This window comes from Penicillium rubens (genome assembly GCF_028828025.1).
Source record: "Penicillium rubens strain IBT 27055 chromosome Unknown utg000003l_segment0_segment0, whole genome shotgun sequence".
Classification (NCBI taxonomy): Eukaryota; Fungi; Ascomycota; class Eurotiomycetes; order Eurotiales; family Aspergillaceae; genus Penicillium; species Penicillium rubens.
Window position 1 is genome coordinate 2,255,307 of NW_026890601.1, and position 24,255 is coordinate 2,279,561.

Sequence of the window (24,255 nt, forward strand, 5' to 3'; positions counted from 1 at the left end):
GGCCAGCTCGGGGAGAGCCGAGAATTTGATCTCATGGACCTGACTTTTTTGAAGCGTGACATTAGAATCCTTAAATTTCCTCAATGTCTAATCGGAATGGGGCATTAATCCATATGTCTCAAAGTGAAGGATTCTAATGACGGTGTCTTAGAATGGGGGACCTCAATAGGGAGTATAGCACGGGGTGATTATAATAGGCGTCTTCCCACCTGGGCAAGGTTCTTTATTAAGCCCAAGGGTCTTCGAAGGTTGCTAACTAAGGAACCTTGGAATTAGAACCTTGGAATTAGATAACTTAATTTTTCTTATAACCTTGGAAGTCACACCAAACTATTCCGTACCTAGATAGAACCCGAGCCGTCCTAAATAAAAGTCAATGGAGCATCAAATCTTAATCTAGTCCTTTCGGGTTCGTTGGCCCATCGAAGGATTTGCATTTCGTATTCAAGACCCCACATAAACTCTCCATAGAGCTTGTCCCACCAGATCCTGGTGGCACGACTTATTGACTTAGTACTCCGTACAGAGCAAACCACAAGAGGGGTAAGACGTGAGTGTATAGATTGAGGCAATCAAACTGGGCATTGTTACTAGAATCACTTACTATATCTTGTTCACCATGTCTGATTCTCCCATTTTGATTATCGGCGCTGGCATCAGTGGCCTCGTACTGGCCCAGTACCTCCAGCGCCATAATGTTGCGTTCAAGATCTTCGATCGCGACTCCGCAATCGATGCCCGTAGTGGCGGATGGGGTCTGACGCTACATTGGTCACTTCCTGCCCTGCGTGAATTATTACCAGAGCATCTCGTTACACGGTTCCCTGAAACCTTCGTCAACAAAGAAGCTTCCGCCCGGGGCGACACCGGTCGCTTCCAATTTTTTGACCTCAGGTCGGGAGATGCATTATACAATATTCCCGCCGCGGAGCGCATTCGCGTCAGTCGCGCTCGCTTGCGACAGTTACTGACTACCGACATTGATGTTCAAGTAAGCCGGGATATCGTCGTCTTTGACGAAGTTCCATTCTTCGTGACTCTCGATAGGTGCTAACGTCGTGCTTTTAGTGGAACAAAACCCTTCAAAATATAGAGTCCACAGCAGACAAAATCACCGCGCACTTTCAGGATGGCACATCCTCCACCGGGCGACTACTTGTCGCGTGCGATGGTGCACGGTCGCGCACACGCGAGATCCTATATCCAGATGTACAGATGAACCAGCTACCAGTGCAGCTTCTAGGTGCGTCGACACTGTACAGCGCAGAGGAACTGGGCGGCGTCGAGTCAATCGACCCTTTTATATTCCAAGGCTCGCATCCTGAGTCAAACGTATTCCTGTTTTTCAGTTGTAAGTCTACCGGACCCCAGTCTCTTCTGCGGGATACTGATGTCTTCATAGTTTTGGATACCCCGAACAACTTCGAGAATAGTAGCAAAGACCGTTACCACTGCCAAATCATCATCTCGTGGGCCGATTTGAAGGAAATCCCCGTCCCGGACGCGAACTCCGAGCGCATCGCGCTGATGAAGAAGTTGACTGATAATTGGTCGGAACCGTTCCGCTCGCTGGTACACAAGCTTCCTGGCGATGTGGAAGTGCGCTCGATTCGCATCGAAGACTGGATGTTCCGCTTGGGCAGGGAACATGCGCATCCCCGGGCGGTGTTGATGGGTGATTCAGCTCATACAATGACCATGTGTATGTGACTCCTCCAGTGTCTCATGACTATGCGACCGTGGTAGAATGTGCATTTCTAACCTCAACTAGTCCGCGGAGAAGGTGCCAACAACGCGATCGTCGATGTGCTGGATCTCGGCACGCGTGTCGATATGTGCCAGCCAAGGTATGGCTATCTGAGCGCTCCCAACTGTTTTTGCTTCGGCGTATGCTAATGATCGGTTTTGCGATACCAGTTCCTTCGATTCGGGTGCCTTGCTATCCTCCCTCGCAGCATACGAGAACGATGTCTTCACACGAGCCGAGCCTAGCTTCCTCAACTCTAGACAGGCATGCCTCGACGCTCATGACTTTTCCAAAATTGAAGGAAGTCCGCTGGTCGGATCACGGGAGTTGAAGAAATCTGACTGAAGTTGTGGGGAAAATACGGCACATTTCACCAATACACCAAACAAAAACCTCGTTTCCTGCCTAGGGCCTAGGGACCCCATCCCAGTCTGACAGAAGTTACTGTGATATCTGGCGATGATGTGGTGTTGTCGAAGGGTAGAACATCGGGGCGTCCGTTACTGAGGGATGTCATAGAAAGCTCAAGTCGAAATTTTCCAGGCAATAACACAAGCGACGAATGGATAGAATACACAGGTTACTCACAATATAAACTGGCTAATGCCGATATTATAATCTCGTTACATCTATGGGATGTCGGTAGTTGCCGAAGTGCTTATCAATGCCAAGCCGCTGACTCGCTCCCGCCCCCGACCTCCACAAATTCCACTTCTCCTGGCATGGAAAATCCAGGCCTGGGTTATCGACTCCTCACATTAAGGGGGAAACGGTCTTTCAATGCAATGCTGACGCACAATGAACGCTACTGCGTCAAACCAAGCGGCTAGGGTCCGTGTATCGCAGCGTCAGCCACAGGCCTGCCGAGGTAAAGATCCTCTGCTGCCACACAGGTCCAGTAGACGACTGACACGATGCAGAATGCACGAAGCGCAAACGAAAATGCGACAAACAAAATCCCTGCTCGAGATGTAAACGCTTAAATCTCAAGTGCTCGATAGAAATCGTACAGCTTAGACGCAATGCTGTGCAACATGGGTCAGAGATTCAGTTTTTGCATTCGCTCTTGGCAGACCTCGAATCATCAATATCTGATCCGGTGCCTCTTGTTGTCCAAAAGATTAAGACTCAAATATTCCGGCTGGAGACCGGCCAGGATCCCGAAGAATCGGATGTATCCAACACCGCCTCGGCACCACAGGAATCAAGTACACTTGAGGAACGTACGCCCGGCAAAGTATCACTCGGTTCTACCGAAAACACACATCAAGTTGACTCATCGCTTCTCACTGCTATTGAGCATCTTGCCTGGGGTCGTAATTCTGCTGGATGCTTCCCTCACAGGACGTGCTCCTGCCAGTATCGCAAAGATGGACTTCAATCATTATCAAGGACGAGCCCTCTTCTAGTCTATGGACCTAGTCCGGAGCTGAACTCTTCTTTCCCCAGTCCTGCGGATGCCGAGAAGCTGATCAAGTTTCATTTATGCCATGTGGCCTGGCATCATAATTGCATTCATGGTCCAACATTTCTCGAACAGTGCGAGTTATTCTGGGAGACTGGGAAATTCGATGACCCTCTCTGGCCAGCGCTCTACTTTTCTGTCTTGAGTTCCACCGTCAGCTCAATCCAGGATAGTAAAAAAGTAAGAGAGCTTGTTGATGTCGACCTACAAGCAATGCAATCTGCACAGCAACTGTTCTCTGCTATGGTGCAGACCCTCTACAACTCACATTTTCTCAGCAACCTCTCCGTATACTCTGTCCAAGCAATCGTCATATCGACCGAGGTTGCTCACAATCTTGGCTTGAGTCAGCTGAATGCGACTTTATTCAATGCTGCGGTACGCATTGCCGAGTGCCTTGGAATCCACAAGATTCAAGATCAATCAACGAAGCTTACTCAAAACAAAGAGGAATGGGAAGAGAAGGTGGAATCGGAAGTGGGAAAGAGGATATGGTGCCAAATGATTATTCAAGACCATTTCGCCATCCCTTTTACAGACAGCTACAGTATCTCGCCGATGCATTTCTCGACAGCCCTTCCCATGAACGCAGATGACTATGACTTGACGGATATGCCTATCACATCTCCCACCATAAGCACTTATATCCGTGTGCTCGTGAATTTGGCACAATTGATGCCCGGTCTAGTGGACGGACTCGGCCCAATGAAATCCAGAAAGCCTATGCGAGAGCAATACGAACATATTCTGCATATAGACCAGAAAATGAGAGGCATTGTGAAAGCCATACCCCCTTTCCTTCTGCGTGCGGATAAAACAAAAGAAGCACAAATCCCATGGCTTGCTATCGCTCGACGCAGTCTCGCTATCACTGCAGCTGAGAAGATTATCATGATCCATCGGCCGTTTCTATTCCGCTCTTTCAATGACCAAACATATATCTACTCAAGACGTACCTGTGTTGCCGCCGCAATGACAATCTTGCGTGAGCACGAGGTAATCGTAGGAGAAGGGGATATCTCGATATGGACACATACGGCTTTTGCAATTACCGCTGCAGTCATCATGTGCTTTGAAGTTAATGCAACTGCAGAAAATCAGGTCGCTATTGCACAAAGTCACAAGGATGCAATAGTCGCCGCTCGTACCCGCCTGGCTGATCGAACTAACGACGTCCTTGCTCAGCGCGGCGTCGCGTTAATCGATGCAATCTTTACTGCCGACACGACGTCGGGCTCAGGGCTTGGCAACAAGATGATTGATTTTGGTCAAATTTTGGCCAAGTTCTCAACTTTTACGAGAATGAACCTAGGCCCTGACACCCCTGAGACATCTGTTAACAAATTCTCGAATGCCGATGCCCAAGATGTGATCGGTGCCCACTTCAACGAAATGCAGCCGGCATGGGATACTGCAGAAGATATCGATTTCGATGCATGGTTCAATGGGACATTCCACGCTCTACATGATCCTCTCCAGTTTTGAGAAAGCAAAAATTTTACTCTCCTCGAAAGCACTCTTTCATTGGGGCCCTGGCAATCGGTATATCTTTATTGAAGCCCTCAGAACGGGCGTTTCACCCGATGCAAGACGTCCAATAGTCATACTTTGAACAGAGAAATAATAATTTTAAAGCGAAAGCATACTAAAAAACATGAAGTTTCTGTTTACAGAACGTATCTGAACCCTTTGTTGTCGATCTCCGTTTTGTCCTTAGGAAATATGGGTTAGCGTATATCAATCAAGCTCCATGAAACTCAAAACTCACCAACATGCCATTTTCAACACCTTCTTCCTCAGCCTCCTGGCCATCGATTGCTTCGCGGTCTCGACGCTTGTTCTCAAGGTACATATAAATATACAAAGCGGCAATGCAGATCAGCTTAACTGCATAGCCAGCGAGCATCCTGTGGGAATTCTCAGTAAGTTGAAAGTTTCCCCCAAAGGAGAATGGCAACATACGCAATATAAGCACTCTTGTACCCAGGGGCCTCGCTTGACTTGAAAGTCTGAGGTCCAATGATATTTCCCACGCAGTATCCAGTGAATAACAGGGCACCGGTAACTTGCTTCTTGGTATATCCAGCAATATTAGAGCTAACAATGGTCAGACTCATGCTAAATCCCAACCCTTGGAAATAGCATAGCCAAAGTGCAACAAGGCGGCCCCATTTGTTGGTGTCCGGTAGACCGACCAGAAGACCCGATCCAATGATACAGACCGTGCAGGCGAAGATCATGCATGCAAATCGTGAATGGAACTTGCCATTAAACTTTGTTGCAATATAACCCCCTAGAAGGAGAGTGATGAATTGAACCGCACCACCCGGGATTTGAAGATATTGAGTTCCAAGGGTATCAAATCCGAAAGTGCCAACGATGATGGAAGTAAACTGTTTCACTTGTTAGCTTCCACCACATATAACAGAACCACAGGAATACATACACTGGTTAACGCCGAGTTCGGGACTTGCGCACCGATCGCCATGACGAACAAAAGCCAGGTCTTCGGATCTTCGGCCGCTTGTCGGACCTGATACCATTTGAACTTGCTACTTTTGACACCTTGCCGGTTGATGGCGACACGCTCAACAGCTATGGCTCTCTCGCGCTCGCTGAGAAATTTGGCAGTAGACGGAAGATCCGGGAGAAAGATCAGGGCAATAATCCCTACTGCCACGGAGAAGGCTCCAAAAATGAGGAAGACGTACATCCATCGTGGAAGGCCAGTCGTAATATGCCCAACCGCATAGCCAATAAGACTATCTTTGGTTAGTTTTCGGTTTTCTTCCAATATAACCGGGCAGGGGTGGATGTGGATAGTTGTTCGTCACTTACCCTCCAAACATTGTCGCAATACCATTAGTGCAGTACCATGCCTCTAACCGCAGGGGTTGTTCTTCGGATGTGTACCACATTCCGGTCATAAGCACAAATCCAGGAGTTACAACTGCTTCGACCATTCCTAGAAGGAAGCGGTTGATTGCGATCCCAGCGAAGTTGTAGCATGCAGGTGTCGTCATGAGTAAAGCACCCCACACTATTCCTCTTAGCATAATTCTAGTATTGGTTTAATACTCCTAATTCTGATAGAGGTCTCTCTTACCTAACGTGGTGATGGCGAGAAATTTGCCGACAGGCAGCTTTTGCATTGCTAATCCCGCGGGCCACTGTGCAATGAGGTATCCGAAGTAGAAAATGGAGCCTGGTATGGTCAGTGACCTGCATTATACGTTCTCAAAATTAGACTTACTGAGCCATGAATATTGTTGTCCTTTTAAGTGTGTTCCTTGCTTTAAGCCATATACAGACGCGAAGTTGATGCTGTTCTTGTCCAGGTACTGAATGGCATTAGTACTTGGATTGCAGTGAGCGAGACACGCGATAATCCCACCTGCAGCATATAGATTAAAAACAGCAATGGAATGAGACGTATATCAATCTTGCGCAGAACCTTTTTTGCTTCCTCTGTCGTGTATTCGAGGCCTCGGTGTTGTTTATAAAACTCATAGTTCTCATCCGGTTCTGATGTGGTTGATGAGGTAGGAGGCGATACCGTTACTTCTGCTTCTTTCTGCATGGTCATTCTGTTGATTTTGCTCAATTTCTCAACCTTAGCTGGTTTTAAAGATAAATGTAAATACAGGAAGAGGCATAGCTTTATAAAACCATACGCGTGACGGCACGGTCCAGGTGGGTAGATGCACAATAATACTGGAAGCCACGACCCACGAAACCTAAAAGGGAAGGTTATATGGAGAAAGTGGGGATATAAGATTCGTGCTAAGCTCCAACGAGGTTATTTCCGCGATGTTATAGAATGCTTGGTTCTATAGGCGTGCAAGTGAAATATATAGTGTCGATGGGTGCCTTCATAGGCGACTTGGGTATTCTGAGTGTCTCACATAACGTACACTGCTTTCCTTGCTCAAACCTACCTTCAATAAATTGTACACTGTTTCTAGTAGGCGTGGTGTACCTGAGAACTGTCGGTGATTCAAACGACGTGAGTGGAGCTATCCGAGAATCACGACATCATCGCCGCAATTGCGCGTTTCTTGGGCCATATGAGCAACTTCCATCTAAATCCTGTCACAATTGGCTTGACGCTCGGAGATTTTCCGTGTCCGCAGAAGGGGGAAAAAAGAAAAAATAGAAAACCCGACAATATCATCGGTTGAGGTTCAAATCTTGTTTTCGGCGGAATCTGAGCGAGACTTCCAGCATCCTAGGGATATACATTTGGCTTGGCGGCCGCGCTCGACCCCCGTTAGATATTATGTCGGAACTTCGAGAACTTGTCTGCTAAGGTAGGGCTTAGCGACTCTCGTTCATTCCATTGAATAACCATGGTAGACATCTTGGACGTTGAGATAAAAAGCAATCTTCCGGGGAGGGGAACCTTCCAAGGCTCAACCGCGGAATTCCCGGGGCCGGGGGACTTCATATATACTCAGCACTTCAATTTCTTGGGGCCAGTAATGGGATCCTCTGACCCAAGTCTGCCTTATAGGATTCAATCGTATACATATTTCAAAATTCGCCGGGTCCCTTTCCAAAAAAGCTCCCCTTGGGAACAGTCAACCAAGGGACCGAATTCGCGTCAGCCGTATCGGATCCTACTGTGTTTCCCCACCAGTTGAAAGTGATAGAGTGGTAGCCCAGCGCGAAGAAAATGATTATCGTCGCAATAGCAGTGCCGGTATCCATGGCTGCCTGGAGCAAATCTACGCACGAGTTGAATTAATGACATATCCTCAGGAGTGAAGACTTGAAAAAGTAGGATCTCACAGTTGTAACGTTTCCACCAGTCAAATGCACGCTTACGGATCAGGTAGTTGAAGATAAAACCAACGATGAACCACAGGGAGTATTGTGCTGTTTTGTCAGATTCAGATACCCCCACGACGAGAGTTTCAAGAGACATACTGGTGTTTGCAGGAGGAATATTACCCGCTGCATTAAAGAAAATTGGAACGTTGATATAGCGAACCCAGCTGTTTGGGTAGCGGCGGTAAATGAAGTACACAATTACAGTAACGACGGGCTTGAGAGTCAATAAAGGAAGATCAAAGGAAAGTGTTCGATATCTTACCCCGATGAGGAAGAAATAGACTAGGCCATTGTACACCTGTCCAGACTGGAACATCCGCTGCGGACCAATTGTACCCCAAATTAAGGAAGCGTTGTACATCACTTTAGCACCGTTGCATGTGAAGCGTTCTTTGTTCGTCGGCTCGCAAAGGTCAGAGATGTGTCCAAGCATCCATCGTAAGACTATCCTCGTTAGCTCAAAATTATGTGCACATTTCATGAAACATGGTACCTCCTGTTTGAGTGGCTGTCGCTAGGACACTCGCATAAATCTGGCCAAAGAACAAAACACGCGGAGGAATTTTCTAGATAATCAGCAAAATACGAGTGCCGAGGATAAATGGACCGTACCATGTACTGCCCGAGCTTCAAATCCTGAGCGAAGTCCATGCCATGTTTGACTGCATTATAGCCGTAGCACTTCACCATCAGATTAGCGATAGGCTGTCCCGGCCAGGCGTATCCCGCGATCATCTCGGTAATGATATTGAGGAACACGCGTTGATTAGTCGTTCCTTGCAGAATACCCTCGGGGACAATCAGAAGCACTGCCAATCCGAAGCAAACCACGATAAAGCCCCAAACTGGCAGCTCTGTGTCCCAGTATCTTGTCGTCAAGATACCAAGTCCCAGCACCACCACCGTGAGAACCCCGTACCACCATTCTGGGACCTCTTTATATTGGCGCATAAGCCGACGATGAACGTCCTCACCTCCATGTTGGGCATTCTTAAGCCTGGCCCAAATTTCAGTGCCATTGTAAAGGTAGGTGTGCACCACGATTGCGGTAACCGCAGCGAAGGAAAGTCCATAGGTCAAAGAATAAGACATTGAGATGTACATCGGAGAGTACTCCTTGTACTTGCTCTCGCTGAAGTCCAAAGCCGAGTCGAGCACACGGGATACGTTGTAGGTGCTTCCCGTGTTGTCGAAGGTGCCTGATGACAAGAGAGGAAGGCTAGGATATCAGTATATTAGAATTCCCCGTTGACACTGGAAACTTACTATGCGCTATACCACACATTAGAGTAGTACAGAATCGGCGATAAGAACAGGTAAAACAACACGACAACAGCGAACGCATTGCATGTGATGTAGAAAGGGGTCATGAGGGGGTAACCAGCGTAGTTGATTTGCGTCCAGTCAATGCTGATAGGTATCAAGCCTAATCCGGAATTCATCTAGGAAGGATGAGGTCAGTTTCAGGTAAGTATTGATGGACTTTCCGTGAACTTACTCCAAATATTGTGTTGACCTTCTGATTTTGAGGCGCAATCCACGTCACAAAAGCGAAAGTGCCCAAACTTGTCCATATGTAGTCCGGGAACCAGAACAGAACAAAAGCAAACGCCGTAGTGTAGGCAAAGAAGCGGTACCGGGTAATTATCCAACCATTAGCTGGCGTACGGGTTTCAGGCTCGTGTAGTGCCCGGAAAAGAACGGTGGATGACAACGAAGTAGGCCAGACCAAAGCGGCAGGGTACACAATCCAGCGCCGGGCAAGGCCTGTCAGGCCGAATCTAGAAAAGGTCAGTGAATAAATAAAATGGAAAGATTAGAATTTAAATACCCAATCATTTGGGTTGTCAAAAGGTATAAGAACGAGAAGCCAGCTCCGAGGTCGCGGTTCCAATATACAGGACTGACGATTGCTACCAAGGCACCTTGCGCATAAGCAGTGGTAGCGCTGATATTGACGCACTGGTTTGGTATGTTAGATGAAGTTCCCAATTATGTAAGTTTTCATAAATGTAACAATTTGCTCTTGCTCACAATAACAATGAAGGCATGTTCCTTGATAGTAAACCTCCCTGGGTTGACGTCGAATGAAAGTTTCCCTAGAGGAACCCTCCACCTTGGAAGCTTCTCCCATGCTCGGCCAATTGGAAAAACGAGAATCTGAGCGACAACATAACCTATTGTGAGGGACGGCTAGGAGAAGTTAGTAGATGTCAAGCGCGAAGCGAATTGAAACATACATATCGTAGGCCGAAGAACTGGTTGACTCCGGAGAAAAGTATAACAAAGATTGACATCAATATCCACGCCCTAACAGCTGTTATGGAGAGTTAATTCAGGCTTAATAACCGGGAACATCCATAACGTACTATTGCAGGCGATAGTGGGATCATCTTTGTTGGACACACAAGCCGCAACCTCCGGAACTAAGAAGTATTAATATCTGCTCTTGGGATATACGGGACGACTGTCGACCTACAAGGTGACTGGTCTCCCTCCACATTCCATTTAAAGGCTTCAACTGGTGTGAGCTCTGTGAGCTCTGCTCTATCGAATTTGTACAGCCATTCTCCCGGATCCTGACTAGTATGTTCGGATTCGAGATCTGCTGCCGGCGCCTGCGATATATTTGGATCTTTAGCAGGCTCTTTGGAATTCGCCATAGCTGAAATACTTTCAAGCTGATGCGCAGAAAGGAAAGGTGTTGGTGTGAGAGAAAAACACGGGAAGCCGAGTTTGATGTCCTTTCGCAGCCGGTCCTTTTATTCTCGTGCGTCTTATGCCAAGCCAGGATGCAAGGGTGACGATAGATCCACCCAGAATGGCAACAACTTCCTTGCGACATGGAATACGGCAAAAGTTTTATGGTAAGTCTAAAGCCATATTGTTTCTTACTAACTTAGGTATTATGGCCGGCTGAGTTATGAACGCTTGCTGATGCACCTTAGCAAGACTTGGGCTTAATGCCGTGTTGTTTACAGTATTGTTTGGTATGTCTCACAGGATTCGACCCGCGTATAGCATTTCTTATTACGCTACTGATATCCTTACAACAAGACTACATTGCAAATAATGTGTCGAGGCCATTTCTCTCCCTAGGGGATTATCTAACGTTGTCGAACCCCAAGCAGGCATGCACACATTTGTTTATATACGCGGGGGAATCCTATACGTTGTATATGAGAAATATTGTAGTTTCAAAGCAGGAAGAATAGCTCAGCGAGAATGACATAATGACATCGCCAAAGTAATTGATCCACAAAGGTTACTCATTTTACAATTCAACCAAGACATGCCAAGTGCGCTAAAAGGCGCATCTTCGGTGCGACTTCGGTGTGGCAAGTGCTTAATCTGTTGATGGCGTGCCGAGGCGGCGTGATGATTTTCTGGATGTGGCGGCGAGGTGAATTGGTTGCTGCCAGCCAGGAACCTGTCTGCTTACCCCGGAAGCTGACATGGAAGGCCACACCGTCGAAGCTCAACATCCAATCCATGCTGACCACTGACTACAACCCATCTCAACCAAACCACCTCCGCATCCTTGAGACCGCGAGCAAGTTCACCCAGAAGACTTGGCTTGCCGCAAAGAGAATTTCTCGCATGTCCATTTCCCTTCCCGCTGGCATCATGGAAACTATGATTAAGAAGGCTTGGTGTCGCCCCAAGACCGATTCTTATTCAACCTCTTCTTCCCGTCTTAGCATCATGGGTGGCCTGGCCAAAAAGACTTGGGCTACCATCACTTGCATCCTTCAGAAATCTTTTGGTTTCTCACTCGGGAACGTCAAGGCAGGGATCAAGAAAGCCGTCTTCATCCCCCACCGGCTTGTACCAGACGTTCTCTTGTGGTTGTTATCTTTCTAGTAACTCGCTTTCTTTTGTCTAACATCTAATATGTCAATATGCTGCTATTTTCTGGGGATGAAGTGAAGGTTGAAATGTTGAGGAAGTTCGGGACTGAGGTTTGATACTGAGGTTTGATACTGAGTGCTTTTACAATGAGCTCACTTTCAAGTGAGATTTCATTCACTTTCTGATAATGATTTGTTCTTTCCCTTTTTTTTTTTTTCTTTTCTTGCTTTCTTTGTGTTATTGTGATGCCTGGGTTCCAAGGTATCGACCCCTCGTGTAGATAGTCTGTATGGGAGCTCGCTCCCTCTTCTCACAATACAACTCTCTCCTCTCTGCTTTCTTGGCTCCTACCATGCACCACTGTCAGCTTCAACTACTATCAGCTTCCTGGATATCAACTTTATCAACTTCTTATATTGTGAGTTACCCCTACATACCTTCGCCCTATTTTTATATCTTCAGTTTTGTTTCGCACACTTCGCTTGGATCATATTTCTCACTTCAAAGGCTAACATTCTCCTTTATCCTTTTCGAAGCATTCACCATTACTACGAACCGTCATGGCAGAAAACCAGATCATTCACCACGGAACTATCTTCCCGCAACGGCCTGCTCGTAATCGTCTCCCGAACCCAGTGCAACAGCTCCTCGTTTGTCTCCCATGTATTCAGCAAAGCCTTGAAGATTGGCTACTTCGAACTCCGGAACCTGGTTTCTGGTCGCATTTCCAAATCATATATGTTCAAGATACGGTTAACACAAATGACTGCCAAGGTTGTCATACATCGGGACGAGATTGCCAGATGGTAATGTTTGACCTACGGATTATTTACAATCTTACTAACCATATATTCTCTTTATAGCTCCCTGCTGGCTTAGAAGGGCACAGGTTCGAATTGCTCGCATTGATCTCGTGGATCGGCTTATTCTGGGGGACCTACAACACCACCCAACGCAATCATGAAGGCCTTGTCGAGAACTGGCCCTGGAAGTTCCCTTAGCGAGCTTGCGTTCTTGGCTCCTACTATGTAGGAGTCAACAGGTTATGACCCCAAAGCTATCATCCACAATTAGCAGATTGCATTTCTTTACAATTTTTCACCTATCCAGTGCAAAGAGAGTCGCGGGAGGTCCATACATTTTTGGGGCCCACACTGGCCTCGACCGGACCGGATCAACGAATCAGAGCTTCCACCGGGATTTCCCCACACAACAACCTTTTTGGTCCACACTCCGGACCCTTCTATCCTTTCTGATTCGACGAATCACGTTACAGCAATACATACATTAAAACCCAACAAAAACGACGTCAAAAGATCCGGGAATACAGTTAGAAGATATAAGGATGGAAGACAACAACGGGGGTGGGGTCTATCGGAGACCAATACCTACAACGCAGGACCAGCACTCGGAGCTGGCGCAGCAGACAATCGCAATTGGGATGATTTCGAAGACGTGATCTACACAGCCGGAGATCAAGGAGATGACTTGCCAGCAATCGGAAGCTTTGTCTCATATGGAGCAGCATTTGTCAAAGCATGTGGTAAAAATACATATACCCACGATTCCTTACACGGGACTTGGATGATGAACTGTCATTCCTCTACGAACGTTGGTTGCCACGCAAGATCTGCGGAAGGCCTCTCATGAAGTGTATAATTTTCTTGCTTACTAGAACTAAGCTACAAGGCATATTCGATTCATACTTGTCTGCTTGATATTGTAGGGATATTGATAACTTATTTGATAAAAGCACATACCGCTTAATAGGGCATCACTCGCATATAAAAAACAACGCTTCACCATTCGGGAACTCGTACAAAGAATAATAAAGCGATGGAATGGTGGACTTTCAGCTTTTATCGAGGTATGGAATTGAGACAAAAGAAAGTTTGTAGATGAAAGAAATGAAAGATGACTTGAAATTTCACCAACAGCAGAATCCAACTGTTTATGATGTCTGTATATGGCAAAAGGAAATAGGAGATTATCCCAAAGGCATCCAGATTGTAAGCTCAGTCTGAGCTCACGCAAAAGGTGCGGTGACCAGAAACCAAAGTGAAAAAGAAATGAGATTCAGAAAACAAAGGAACCAGGACCAGCCCAGTAAATGAGGTCAGTTAGAAAATTAGTAAATGTCTAACTGAGCTTGGTCTTCAATGATGTGAAAATGGATGCCAGTCTCTGCCTAGCCTTCGCAAATGCTTGCTTGATGGGCCTGCGACGACCAAAAACAGGAGTCGGGAAAGAGAAATACTCCTCAGGTGGTGCTCCAGCAACACAAGTGGTAATCTTGCGTGGCGGCTTCTTTGGCTTCGTGATGGTAGTAGGCCGTGATTCCTGGGGGATTATTTCTGGCGAAAATGTTTCGCAATGCCGCAACGGCGAGGGTTTCCGCTCCCAAGTCATCCTCCGTGGACGCTGAATCCCATGAACATCACAGGCTTTATGCCGAGCCTCTGCCCACTGGCATACTGAAGGGATAGCGGCAGATTCTACAAATCCATTTCCAATGACTAAATCTGTAGCCTCATATGTCCGTGCATTTCCGAAGTCAGTAGTCGTTCCTTCACTCGAATCGTTGGGATCTTCCAACCATGATCCGTGCGGTGAGTAAAATTTGAAAACACACCCGGTAGATGCACGCACAAGCTCTGAGCCCCGTAGTTCGAGCAAGCTTTCGTCTGTGTCATCCAAAACCACAAGTACCGGGTCGATGAAACACACAGCTCGGTTCAGAACTGAGTGGACTCTCCACATCGCACTTCCCTGTAGGCTTTTGGGTTTTGCAAAGATAATGGCCAGCGATTCAGATGGGGAGGTCGAGCTGTGTGTATAAACACGCAATCCCATCCAGTTGAAGTGATGAATCTCTTCATCTGCTTCAATCCAGGCTTGGCGATCAGCAAAGATGTTGTTGATCGCTTGTTGGGCAACCAGATGGGAGTCTGACTCGCTGTTGCCTCGAGACTCCTCGTATGTTGAGTGCTGTGTAGTATCATCGTGGGACTCTGCTAATATTCTCTGGGAAGGGTTGGAGGTTACATTTGGGGTGTCATATACCCAACCCCATGGCTCATCCCACACTTCTTCGTGGATAGTTGGAAGTGATGGCTTGTATTTGCGATATGCGAAGTGGCGAGGAGAGTGATGGATTTCATCGTAGAAAGTTTCTTTTGACAAGCAGTAATCAAGAGGGTTTGCTGTTGTGGTGATCGGCAAATTACAGCTGATATCAGCGTCTTCGACATCTTCCGCCCAGTCAAAGTCACACCGGCGAAGGAGCTCGTCAAAGGAGGGGTCCTGGATTGAAGAAGATAAATGTAAGTTTGTGTTACGCTTTGACACTATTTTCGGAGGATCCGCATAGCAAACCTTTGCCGGAGAAGGCATGTTGATAAGATATCTTGTATTATCTGATAGAGCTGATTGAAATACCAAAATAGATAGTAACTTATGCGAGCAATAGTAATAATCGACGGAGGTGTTCAAAGAGTACTAGCTCTAGCATTGGTATGTGTATGTGAACTAAAGGTTAGAATGTAAACAAGGCTATAGCTCGGAAGAGGTAGATTACCGTGTTTGTGTTGTGCTGCTTAGGGAAGGAAGGCGCTCCTTTGCTCTTTCTGTCTGAACGAAAGGATCGCAGCACTCGAGGGAAAGTGCCAAAACTGTGGTTGCTGGACACAACTGGGTGGGTATCAACGCTATTTATTAGATGCATCGGGGGCAGTGACCGGTCTTAAGAACTATTAATCGATGTCCTCCAAGAGAATATACACAATGGCATTCATTTGATCTTTGTCCAGCGACAACGAGTCTCGTGTTATGATCATAAAGGTGCACTTATTCCTTTGTCTAGTTGAAGATGCCCATCCTAATTAGGGCGTCTTTCTTCAAAGATAAACTATCTCTTTGACCAACTCCAATGAGGCATGAGGCTTTGTTTCTTCTTTCAGTCAGCCCCACGCGCATATAATGAGTATAATGAGACCTGGGGATGCATGCAAAGACAAACTCCATTATGTGCATTGCCTCCGAACAATCCCCCTAAGCGTTCAAGGCACCCTCGCTATGTTGACCAGCCCCACCGTATAAAGGATTGAGTATCTTATATCGTGATTCCATGGAGATATACGTCTACACAACACAAGCATAACATTAATTTATCTCAATTTTTGAACTAGAAAAGCAAAAATGGAAAGCCACAATATACATCTAGTTCAATCGGCGTACTGCTAGACCGATTCTAAATATGCAATACCTACCTACCTAGGTATAGCAGTCGAGTTAGTCATGATGTTTACGGGAAGTTAATTCTAACGACATGGACGACAATTATGCTTTAGTTACTAATTAAACTATCTAGGTCCTTTCCTTTCCTAAGATTTACTTCTTACCTAGGTACTTACTGCCCAGTTAGTTACCCAATCTACAAATATCCGCGGGTATATACTGATGAACAGCACCGAAGCAAAACTTGTCCCTTTACCTCATATTTAAAATTCATACCTTGCCGTAAACGGTAGTCAAACCAAGGAAGCTATTACTAATAATTATAGGTACCTACCTACCTAGGTACCTAGCCCTCAAGGGCTAGAGGTACATGGGTGGATGAATAGTAGCTTTGGTACCTACATGTACATATGTGGGTGAATGACCCCCACGGCTATCTACCTACCTACAATATAGGTAGTAATGGGTGACTTACTATTTTCTGCAAACCGAGTAATATTACCCTTATTGTCGTAGTGGTGCGCCCAAGGGCCAATCAACATAGCGAAGGGCCATGAATTAATACGGAGATAAGGAAATCGGCCTTCTCGCCGCTGGCCCGGCCCCATCCCCGGGCGCGTTGTATGAGATTACATAATCACGATATGACGCCAGAGTCCCCGCACTCGCTCGTGATTATTCTATTTATTTTTTGTTATACGTCTCGTTCCTCCTTGAAAAACAGAGCCTTCGATCCATGACCTATCTAGGAGCTTGCATCAGATCAATTGGACGCTTTCAACGACTCTCACACCCCTTCACAACCCCAGCTCTCTCCGCAAACCCCACCTCCTTCCTATTCGCGGCCCACCGAACTTCTATCCGACGCACCATGGCTTCCGCAATGGCAAAGCGCCTCGAAGGCAAGACTATCGTCGTTACCGGTGCCTCATCGGGCATCGGAAAGAGCACTGCCAAGGAGTTCGCCCGCACGTCGCCCAAGAACCTGAAGTTGATCCTCACGGCGCGCCGCATCGACACATTGAAGGAGGTCGCGGCGGAGATCAAGCATGAAGTTGGCGATGGTGTCCAGGTCCTTCCCGTCAAGCTGAATGTCAGCAATCCAGAGGAAGTCAATAACTTTGTTTCCTCCCTGCCAGAGGAGTTCAAGGAGATTGATGTTCTTGTCAACAATGCGTGAGTCATACACATCAAGCAGAACTGATTGATATGCACGATCGGTGCTGACATTCGCGGTGCAGTGGCTTGGTCAAGGGTGTCGCCCAGGCGCCCGACATCGCTGCCGAGGATATCAAGGTCATGTTTGATACCAATGTCACCGGTCTCATTAACATGACCCAGGCCGTCCTGCCCATCTTTAAGAAGCGCTCTGATGGTGGCCGTGGTGACATTATTAACATTGGTAGCATCGCGGGTCGCGAGCCTTACTCTGGCGGTAGCATCTACTGCGCCACCAAGGCGGCTGTCCGCTCCTTCACCGATGCGATGAGAAAGGAGCTCATCGCCACGAGAATCCGTGTTATTGAAATTGATCCTGGTCAAGTTGAGACGGTATGGTTACTGCATACAGTAGTCGTCTTTGGTATGAAGCTAATACCCTTGATTAGGAGTTCTCCGTTGTGCGATTCTATGGGGATAAGTCCAAGGCTGATGCTGTGTACAAGTAAGTCATGTGAAATAAGCCGAGAAACACAATATAACTAACCATCGATAGGGGCGTCGAACCTTTGACTGGTGATGACATTGCCGAGGTTGTTGTCTTTGCGGCTGGTCGTCGTGAGAACGTTGTGATCGCCGATACCCTGGTTTTCCCCAGCCACCAAGTAAGCTTGCTTTGCGGTTGAATTTATCATGGACATGTTCTGACTATTCTATAGGCTGCGGCTGGTGTGATGCACCGCAGGTCATAACTTACACGCCACGAATTTGAATGAAGATCTAGAGGAGGTTTGTATAGCGCTCATTGTACATGTTCCGCGGCCTCACGTTATGCGGCGTAAAAATACGAAATACATACCTATTGGACTCCCATCAATACAGATTCAAACTAGGTCGATAAGGCCAAAGTACAGAAAAGGTATCACGCTTCGTATATTGCATAGTATACATGAGGAAAGTACATATCTATCAATGAGGCAGGGGTGTTAGCCGAGCGAGGGCTATTGGCATCCACGCTCATTTCAAAAGGATGACCCGACAATTAGAGAGCGGCGATGGCCAGAGCAGCTGCAACACCACCGGCAGCCCAGCGCGCGTTTCCAGTAATCATGGGCATAGCAGCGTTATCCGTCTCAGTCTGGCTGGTGGCAGCAGCACTGCTGCTATCCGAGGAATCGCTAGCAGTGGCAGTTCCAGTAGCGGTGTTTGTGCCAGTAGCAGTGCTATCTGAAGTAGAAGCAGAGGTGGTCAACGTAGCACCGCTAGTCGAGGCAGCGGTAGAAGCTGAGACCGAGGCACCAGTGGTGGCGGAAGAGCTATCAGACCCAGTTGCGGTGATAGTCACAGGCATCAATGCGCCACCGGGGATTTCCGTGATAGCGACCTTCGAGTTCCACGAGGAAATCGTGCCACTCTCGTCGAAGGTTGCGCCGCAGCTCACGCTTGTCGCATCGTACTTGCAGCTCTCAGCGATCGTCCTATTTCAGGCAAGGATCAGCTATGAGTGTGGGGATCTAAGTGGATTCACTTGTAGGGCTGGATACTCACATAGAGTCCATGCTGTACCCCAGGCTGACAGTTGAAGAGCCTTGGGCCACAGTCATGCCATCGTAGGGGATGCCGCACTCGGTTTCATCAACGTCGGTAGCACACTTGATGAGATATTTGGTCATGGAGCCGCTCTGAAACAATATCAATCAATTTTCTGTCCTAAATCAAAAGGGATGATTGCGCATACAGTGCCAATGACCTTGCCCTCAATTCGTTGCTCGTCGAACCCGGGTAGGAAAAGAGTGACTGTCTCGGCAGCGATGGCGGTAGTGGCGCCGGCCAGGAGAGCGAGAGATTGGATACGCATGTTGTATTAAATTAATGAACGAATGTGAGGGTAGTCAAAGAGCGACAAAGATTGAAATGACGAAAAGAAGATAGGAGAATGGACTGAAGAGATCGAGCGCTCGCCTTCATATAAGATGAGAAAACATTTCAGGTTTTATGCAGTCAGCAGGAGTCAAGAGACGGAGAACAGCCTAATACCGTTTAGGATAATGAATAGAAGGCGTTGAAACGGAGCCTTCCTATTGGCTGCTTTGTTATATCCTGAGATGATGTCTAGCCTGTTTGGGTGCTAGCTCGGTGATAGTCTCTGTGAAAGTTATAACGCTATACCCAATTAGGCCATAAACCCCTTACAGAGTAGCCCTAAAGGGCCCAGATGCAGCAAGAAAACGGATCTCTTGAACTCCGGGGTTTCGACCAATTTAGAATTCCGAATAGCTCTAAAGATAGAAAAGAATGCTGAAATATCCTAACATAAATTGCACCAAATGAACTCATATTGAGCAGTGGGAATGTCAGGGCAAATTTCAAGCGAGTCCAGCGACGTGGGACCCTCAGCCTCAACCTTCCCCGTTTTTTGGAATTTCTTGTCGATAATGGCTATTCTTCTTTCCTTCTTTTTCGAGTAGTTGATAACCATTTTGGCATTTTAGCTTGTCCAACATTACAATATACTCCGTACATATTTCCAAGGCTGCAAGGAATTGGGGGGGGGGGGGGGGTTATTCCCTTTCCTTTTTTACTCCGAACGCGCATGTTCGATTCATGTTATCGCAGGATACATGATTTGCTGTCAAGACAGTCAGACATTCAACTCAGGGAATAGTTCGATTTTAGACGGCGGTCGCTGTTGTTGCTTCTTCTAGTCTATTAGATACCATGTCCATAGATAGCTCCGAGTCAACGTAAATGAGTCCCTCTAACCCGATTTATTCGCAGATGCTGATTTAGCCCGAGGCTCCGTAAAACACTGCCTCTTAAAAATACTCCACGGACACCGAGTAGCCATATCCAGGGTGGCTTGTTTGGTAGCCATGCGCTATCTATCCACTGCCTCCGCACTAAGCTGACAGAGTGGTTGGCTGAAGCTAATTGCCAAGCTTCGAAGAGGGTAATGCTAAGCGATTAGTTAGTATCCTTCTCTTCAAGTGCCAACCATGTGTATTCCAACCGCAGTTCATAAGGGTCTCTGAGGCAAGCTAGCATTGTGGCTGATGCTGCAGGTGATCATTTCCCACCGAAATTTCCAGTTATCTTTCCCGAAGGATGCCCACGATGCAACCTGATTCGAGCACAATCGCTCGCGAGAACGGCTACACGAATCCATATCCTATATAGGAATTTTATGCATGGAAGCCCCTTGGCAAGGTATATTTCTGCCTTGGCTTTAAACTACAAAGAAAACCTCCGACGTTTTCGGTTCTATAAAGGAGCGTCATGGAAACCATCTCCGCAAGGGTTCATAACCCAACCCCTCGAGAGAAAAACAAGTTAGGAACCATTCTTCGCATCAGTCAACTATTCTTCTACCGATGCAATGGCAGGAAAAGTCGATGCCGACAATAGGGTCTACAAGCTCGCCGCAATGCCCTTCATCTTGGAACGCAAGAGCGACTACGATGAAGCCATCAAAGTATACAAGAGCGCCATAACTGTTTTGGATGAAGCGGCCAAAATATACAAGAAAGGGAATGCCCTCAAAATTCACAGAAAGATGTTCGAGAGACAGGTCCAAGTTCATCGAGAGCGCCTGGCCTATCTTGAAGACCTAAAGCGCAAGGGCAGTTTCGATGGTATAATATTGCCACCGACGATTTTGGATGCGATGGAAGAGGTGGAAAGCGAGGACGGAAAGACGTGGTCATTGACCCAGGTAAGCAACAAACTCCAGGACGCGGCACACCTTTCCAAATCACTGATTTCTTGTCAACTGCCAGATCCGCAAGAGTCTTAACACTTTCTGTGGAGGTAATCCCAGTCAATCTACAAAAGATATCAGCACGGCTCCAGCCCACCTTCAGCCATTCCTCAATACCGACACCTCGCAACGCCCTTTTTTCTCGCTGGCTCTTTCTCCCTCGGCGCCCACTGTCACTTACCGGATTACGCATTCTTCGGAGCTTGTCAACCTGGGTATGCGCTCATATTGGTTTTTCGTCAAAGACCAGACCAACACACACGTTTTATACGCCCTCCAATTTGTCTGGAGCAACGAGGAACCCATTGTCGATACGGTCCTCCGACGCGCTGGGGAATTCCTGCCCGGAATCGGGGCGACGAGTGTAAGACTGCAGAAGACCAAAGGAGGCAGTTTTCGGATGATAACACGGACAATCCCCGACATGGGCGCAATAACCGAGATTCCGGACGGAGAGATGCAAAGAAAGGATTGGTCGCCACGACGATTCGAGTATGGAGGACGCAATTTCGTTTGGAAGAGTGCAGCGGCTGAGGGTAAGAAAGAGGGTGGGATGTTTGGGAGCTTTGGGTTCTCTTGGGAGACTTTGTACGAGACCAAGCGTGTGTGGGCTAAAGGTGGAAGCAGAACTGGCAAGATGGAAGATGAAACTGTTGGTCCCAGGCTGTGCTGGGGAGAGAAGAAGGGGGGAAACGGTGCTGATCATAGCATTCACATGGTCGGTGGTTTGGATATATATTTCAGAGAGCATTTGCTTGCGGTCCAGTTATCGAGGTTGGCTCGCGTCAGCTATCCCCCACAAAAGGATACTAAGGGGATTGAAGTCGCAACAATTGGTGTGGGTTGGCTTTCGATTGCTTCGTCTCTCGCATGAAATCCTGGTGAAGAGGCTCAGATTGTTTTTTTTTTTCCCTGCATATTTCCCTCCTAGGATCACAGACAACAGCTTATCCTTCTCATACGGCCAAATTCGTTGTCGAGAGACTCCGATCATATATATACTTCTCAGACTTGAATAGTCAACTGATATGTTGTACAAGCCGGGCCAGACGCCGCAGCACAGCGGAATCAGAGGTGGGACAGGGTTACGGGTATGGATGTACTACTCGCACAAGCATTCGACCAGTTTCTATTCTGGACGGGACTTGAGCCGCCAGGGATATTACCGCGGAGAGAATTGCAGCGCTTAAACGTGGCGTGCTTCAGATTGGGAGTTTTCTATGCTAGACTCAGAGACACTGACAGTCATAATATGCAATTTCTCGATTCGATAACACGAAATAATACACCGGTCAATTGACGCTCGACACGAGAAACCATACTAAAAACGATTGGATCATTTGTTTGGATAGGTTGGATGGTCGGCTGTATATCCATCGCTTTGTGTCAATCGATGATTCCCCACACAGGTCCAAGGGGAATAGATAACTCACGCTGTGTTTTCCATTCTGGCAACCCACAGATTGTGGAAGATCCAATTGGCTTGGGTCGTTGATAAATACACCTTCCTTGGGACATTCGATTACCCCAATCGCGGATTTCCTGCTCCAAGATCGGCAGGTTATGACAATTCACTGGAAGCCATCCCGTGGACGTAGGCTGGATCAGTAGTGCAAGGACATTCAAAACCCAGAACTTGCTGTTGCTACTTCTTCCGGGGCAATTAAGACTGCTGTCGTAGGACCTTATTACCCTGTCGACAAACGGGTGCAAGGGACGAGTGATATCGGCAATTCGGAATAGGCCCATCAGAAGCGGAGTGTCGAAGATTCGACCAGTGTACTCATGCTCAGGTCTCAGACCAGATCCTGTGTCTACGACGTGGTATGACATCCCTCCAATGGAATCTGAGTGGAGATACAGACCCCAGTAGAACTCGTTGGGCTCGGGTGGTTCTTGACGGGCTTGGAGAATGACATACAGTCCGCCGACTTTGAGATCTGCAAATGACATTTGGAGATAATTGGCTGGCACTCGGCAACTTCAACTTTTGGCGTGTTGGCAGTTTGCTTAGTCTGCTTGCACGTTGGGTTAGGTACGAGTTGGGTAGCTCTCGTTCTATCACAATGGAGACGTATTATGGTTATTTCACCAGAGTCGGTCAGGTACTTGAATCTCCGACAGATTGGACACGTTGTGTTAGTTGTCTCTGTTCATGTGCCCAGACACTTGTACCCCCATGGCCTGTTGCACGTCGCGCGCAATTGGTGATGCCTTCGGTTCCAAGTCAATTCCAGTGTGATTCGGGTCTTTTTCTTAGCTGACGAATGGTCCCGGGGTATCTGTCCGGTTCTTTTTATCTCCGATGCCAGCTGCAACTCAGAGTTCATATCCATCGATCTAGCTGACATCTAAGCAAAAGGATTCTATGTAGGTGGTTCTCGCGCGTCTTGATTTCAAATTGCACTTGGCCGTTGGACGCTATGCAAGCCTCGGGTTTGTTAGTTCTAGGGACTTACTTTGGTATGTATCACGTTTGTGTGACTTGGCAAGTAGATTTGTCACTAAATATTGGACAATGCCCACCAATGGTATTCCCTATCACATCGCTTTGTGCGGCTCATTATCGGTTTTGTCGGCATTATCCCATCGTAGTTCCTTCTAAGCGCTGCCTCGAAACACAGTCGTACTACCTAGGTACTTGCCGGATGCTGACAGATGCATGGTCACCAAAGTCATGATCAATCACCGTGCGTCCGTTCGACGGGTCATATCAGGATCAGCCCACATTGCAAACCAGACGGATGCAGCCTTGCTGATTATCAAATCATCTTCTATGAATAATCTATGGGATTCAAGACCGAATTTGAATGTTGACCAACTGAGTACATGTATGGAAATTTGATTCCTGCTTTTTTCCCAACGGCTCTTTTCCAACCTTGAGACATTCGAGAAATGCGTATGCGTACCTACCTAGTGTCCAGGGTCGTCGTACACAAGGAATTGAGTTCCGGTCGTCCATGGGAAAGGAAAGAACAGAGTCTCGTCTAAGTCAAGACAGGCATCGCGCCCGGGAAAGAACCATGGACAGAACATATTGCGTAACCTTGGAAGGCGCTCTGTTTATTTTTTATTTTTGCTTTGATATCGCTCTTAGAAGTCTATAACAGGTAAAATTCCAAAGAAAGTGTAAGAGTATGGTGAAGCATGTTCTAAACGATGACCTAGCTCAAGGTGATCCACGCTCCAATGTGACTCTGCATATAT

At 47.2% G+C, this 24,255-nt stretch overlaps 10 protein-coding genes across 10 annotated transcripts; 5 read left to right on the top strand and 5 right to left on the bottom strand.

Annotated features, from left to right (window-relative positions):
• Positions 1 to 619: 619 nt before the first annotated feature.
• Positions 620 to 2,092, top strand: N7525_007060 (FAD-dependent oxidoreductase; the record flags this gene model as incomplete). Its single annotated transcript, XM_002567582.2, has 5 exons — positions 620 to 991; positions 1,069 to 1,351; positions 1,403 to 1,702; positions 1,772 to 1,847; positions 1,918 to 2,092. The coding sequence occupies 5 exons, from the start codon at positions 620 to 622 to the stop codon at positions 2,090 to 2,092; spliced, it is 1,206 nt and encodes a 401-aa protein (XP_002567628.2).
• A 453-nt stretch (positions 2,093 to 2,545) lies between these two features.
• Positions 2,546 to 4,697, top strand: N7525_007061 (uncharacterized protein; the record flags this gene model as incomplete). Its single annotated transcript, XM_002567583.1, has 2 exons — positions 2,546 to 2,615; positions 2,668 to 4,697. The coding sequence occupies 2 exons, from the start codon at positions 2,546 to 2,548 to the stop codon at positions 4,695 to 4,697; spliced, it is 2,100 nt and encodes a 699-aa protein (XP_002567629.1).
• A 182-nt stretch (positions 4,698 to 4,879) lies between these two features.
• N7525_007062 (putative MFS transporter) lies at positions 4,880 to 6,798 on the bottom strand (the record flags this gene model as incomplete). Its single annotated transcript, XM_061213904.1, has 8 exons — positions 4,880 to 4,924; positions 4,981 to 5,119; positions 5,175 to 5,605; positions 5,659 to 5,974; positions 6,051 to 6,252; positions 6,319 to 6,417; positions 6,466 to 6,553; positions 6,607 to 6,798. The coding sequence occupies 8 exons, from the start codon at positions 6,796 to 6,798 to the stop codon at positions 4,880 to 4,882; spliced, it is 1,512 nt and encodes a 503-aa protein (XP_061068335.1).
• A 947-nt stretch (positions 6,799 to 7,745) lies between these two features.
• On the bottom strand, positions 7,746 to 10,708 carry N7525_007063 (uncharacterized protein; the record flags this gene model as incomplete). Its single annotated transcript, XM_002567585.1, has 13 exons — positions 7,746 to 7,939; positions 8,004 to 8,090; positions 8,142 to 8,259; positions 8,308 to 8,489; positions 8,539 to 8,611; positions 8,658 to 9,264; positions 9,312 to 9,487; positions 9,544 to 9,826; positions 9,877 to 10,007; positions 10,080 to 10,238; positions 10,286 to 10,362; positions 10,415 to 10,471; positions 10,525 to 10,708. The coding sequence occupies 13 exons, from the start codon at positions 10,706 to 10,708 to the stop codon at positions 7,746 to 7,748; spliced, it is 2,328 nt and encodes a 775-aa protein (XP_002567631.1).
• Positions 10,709 to 11,435: 727 nt separating this feature from the next.
• Positions 11,436 to 11,909, top strand: N7525_007064 (uncharacterized protein; the record flags this gene model as incomplete). The annotated part of the gene is made up of 1 exon (XM_002567586.2): positions 11,436 to 11,909. The coding sequence occupies one exon, from the start codon at positions 11,436 to 11,438 to the stop codon at positions 11,907 to 11,909; it is 474 nt and encodes a 157-aa protein (XP_002567632.2).
• Positions 11,910 to 14,036: 2,127 nt separating this feature from the next.
• On the bottom strand, positions 14,037 to 15,290 carry N7525_007065 (uncharacterized protein; the record flags this gene model as incomplete). Its single annotated transcript, XM_002567588.1, has 1 exon — positions 14,037 to 15,290. The coding sequence occupies one exon, from the start codon at positions 15,288 to 15,290 to the stop codon at positions 14,037 to 14,039; it is 1,254 nt and encodes a 417-aa protein (XP_002567634.1).
• Positions 15,291 to 16,869: 1,579 nt separating this feature from the next.
• Positions 16,870 to 18,043, top strand: N7525_007066 (SDR family oxidoreductase; the record flags this gene model as incomplete). The annotated part of the gene is made up of 5 exons (XM_002567589.2): positions 16,870 to 17,309; positions 17,375 to 17,684; positions 17,741 to 17,796; positions 17,848 to 17,956; positions 18,011 to 18,043. The coding sequence occupies 5 exons, from the start codon at positions 16,870 to 16,872 to the stop codon at positions 18,041 to 18,043; spliced, it is 948 nt and encodes a 315-aa protein (XP_002567635.2).
• Positions 18,044 to 18,333: 290 nt separating this feature from the next.
• On the bottom strand, positions 18,334 to 19,149 carry N7525_007067 (uncharacterized protein; the record flags this gene model as incomplete). The annotated part of the gene is made up of 3 exons (XM_002567590.1): positions 18,334 to 18,769; positions 18,840 to 18,973; positions 19,030 to 19,149. The coding sequence occupies 3 exons, from the start codon at positions 19,147 to 19,149 to the stop codon at positions 18,334 to 18,336; spliced, it is 690 nt and encodes a 229-aa protein (XP_002567636.1).
• A 1,518-nt stretch (positions 19,150 to 20,667) lies between these two features.
• N7525_007068 (uncharacterized protein) lies at positions 20,668 to 21,922 on the top strand (the record flags this gene model as incomplete). Its single annotated transcript, XM_002567591.2, has 2 exons — positions 20,668 to 21,003; positions 21,068 to 21,922. The coding sequence occupies 2 exons, from the start codon at positions 20,668 to 20,670 to the stop codon at positions 21,920 to 21,922; spliced, it is 1,191 nt and encodes a 396-aa protein (XP_002567637.2).
• A 512-nt stretch (positions 21,923 to 22,434) lies between these two features.
• N7525_007069 (uncharacterized protein) lies at positions 22,435 to 23,001 on the bottom strand (the record flags this gene model as incomplete). Its single annotated transcript, XM_002567592.1, has 1 exon — positions 22,435 to 23,001. One exon carries the CDS (start codon positions 22,999 to 23,001, stop codon positions 22,435 to 22,437), a length of 567 nt encoding a protein of 188 aa, XP_002567638.1.
• Between the last annotated feature and the right edge of the window lie 1,254 nt (positions 23,002 to 24,255).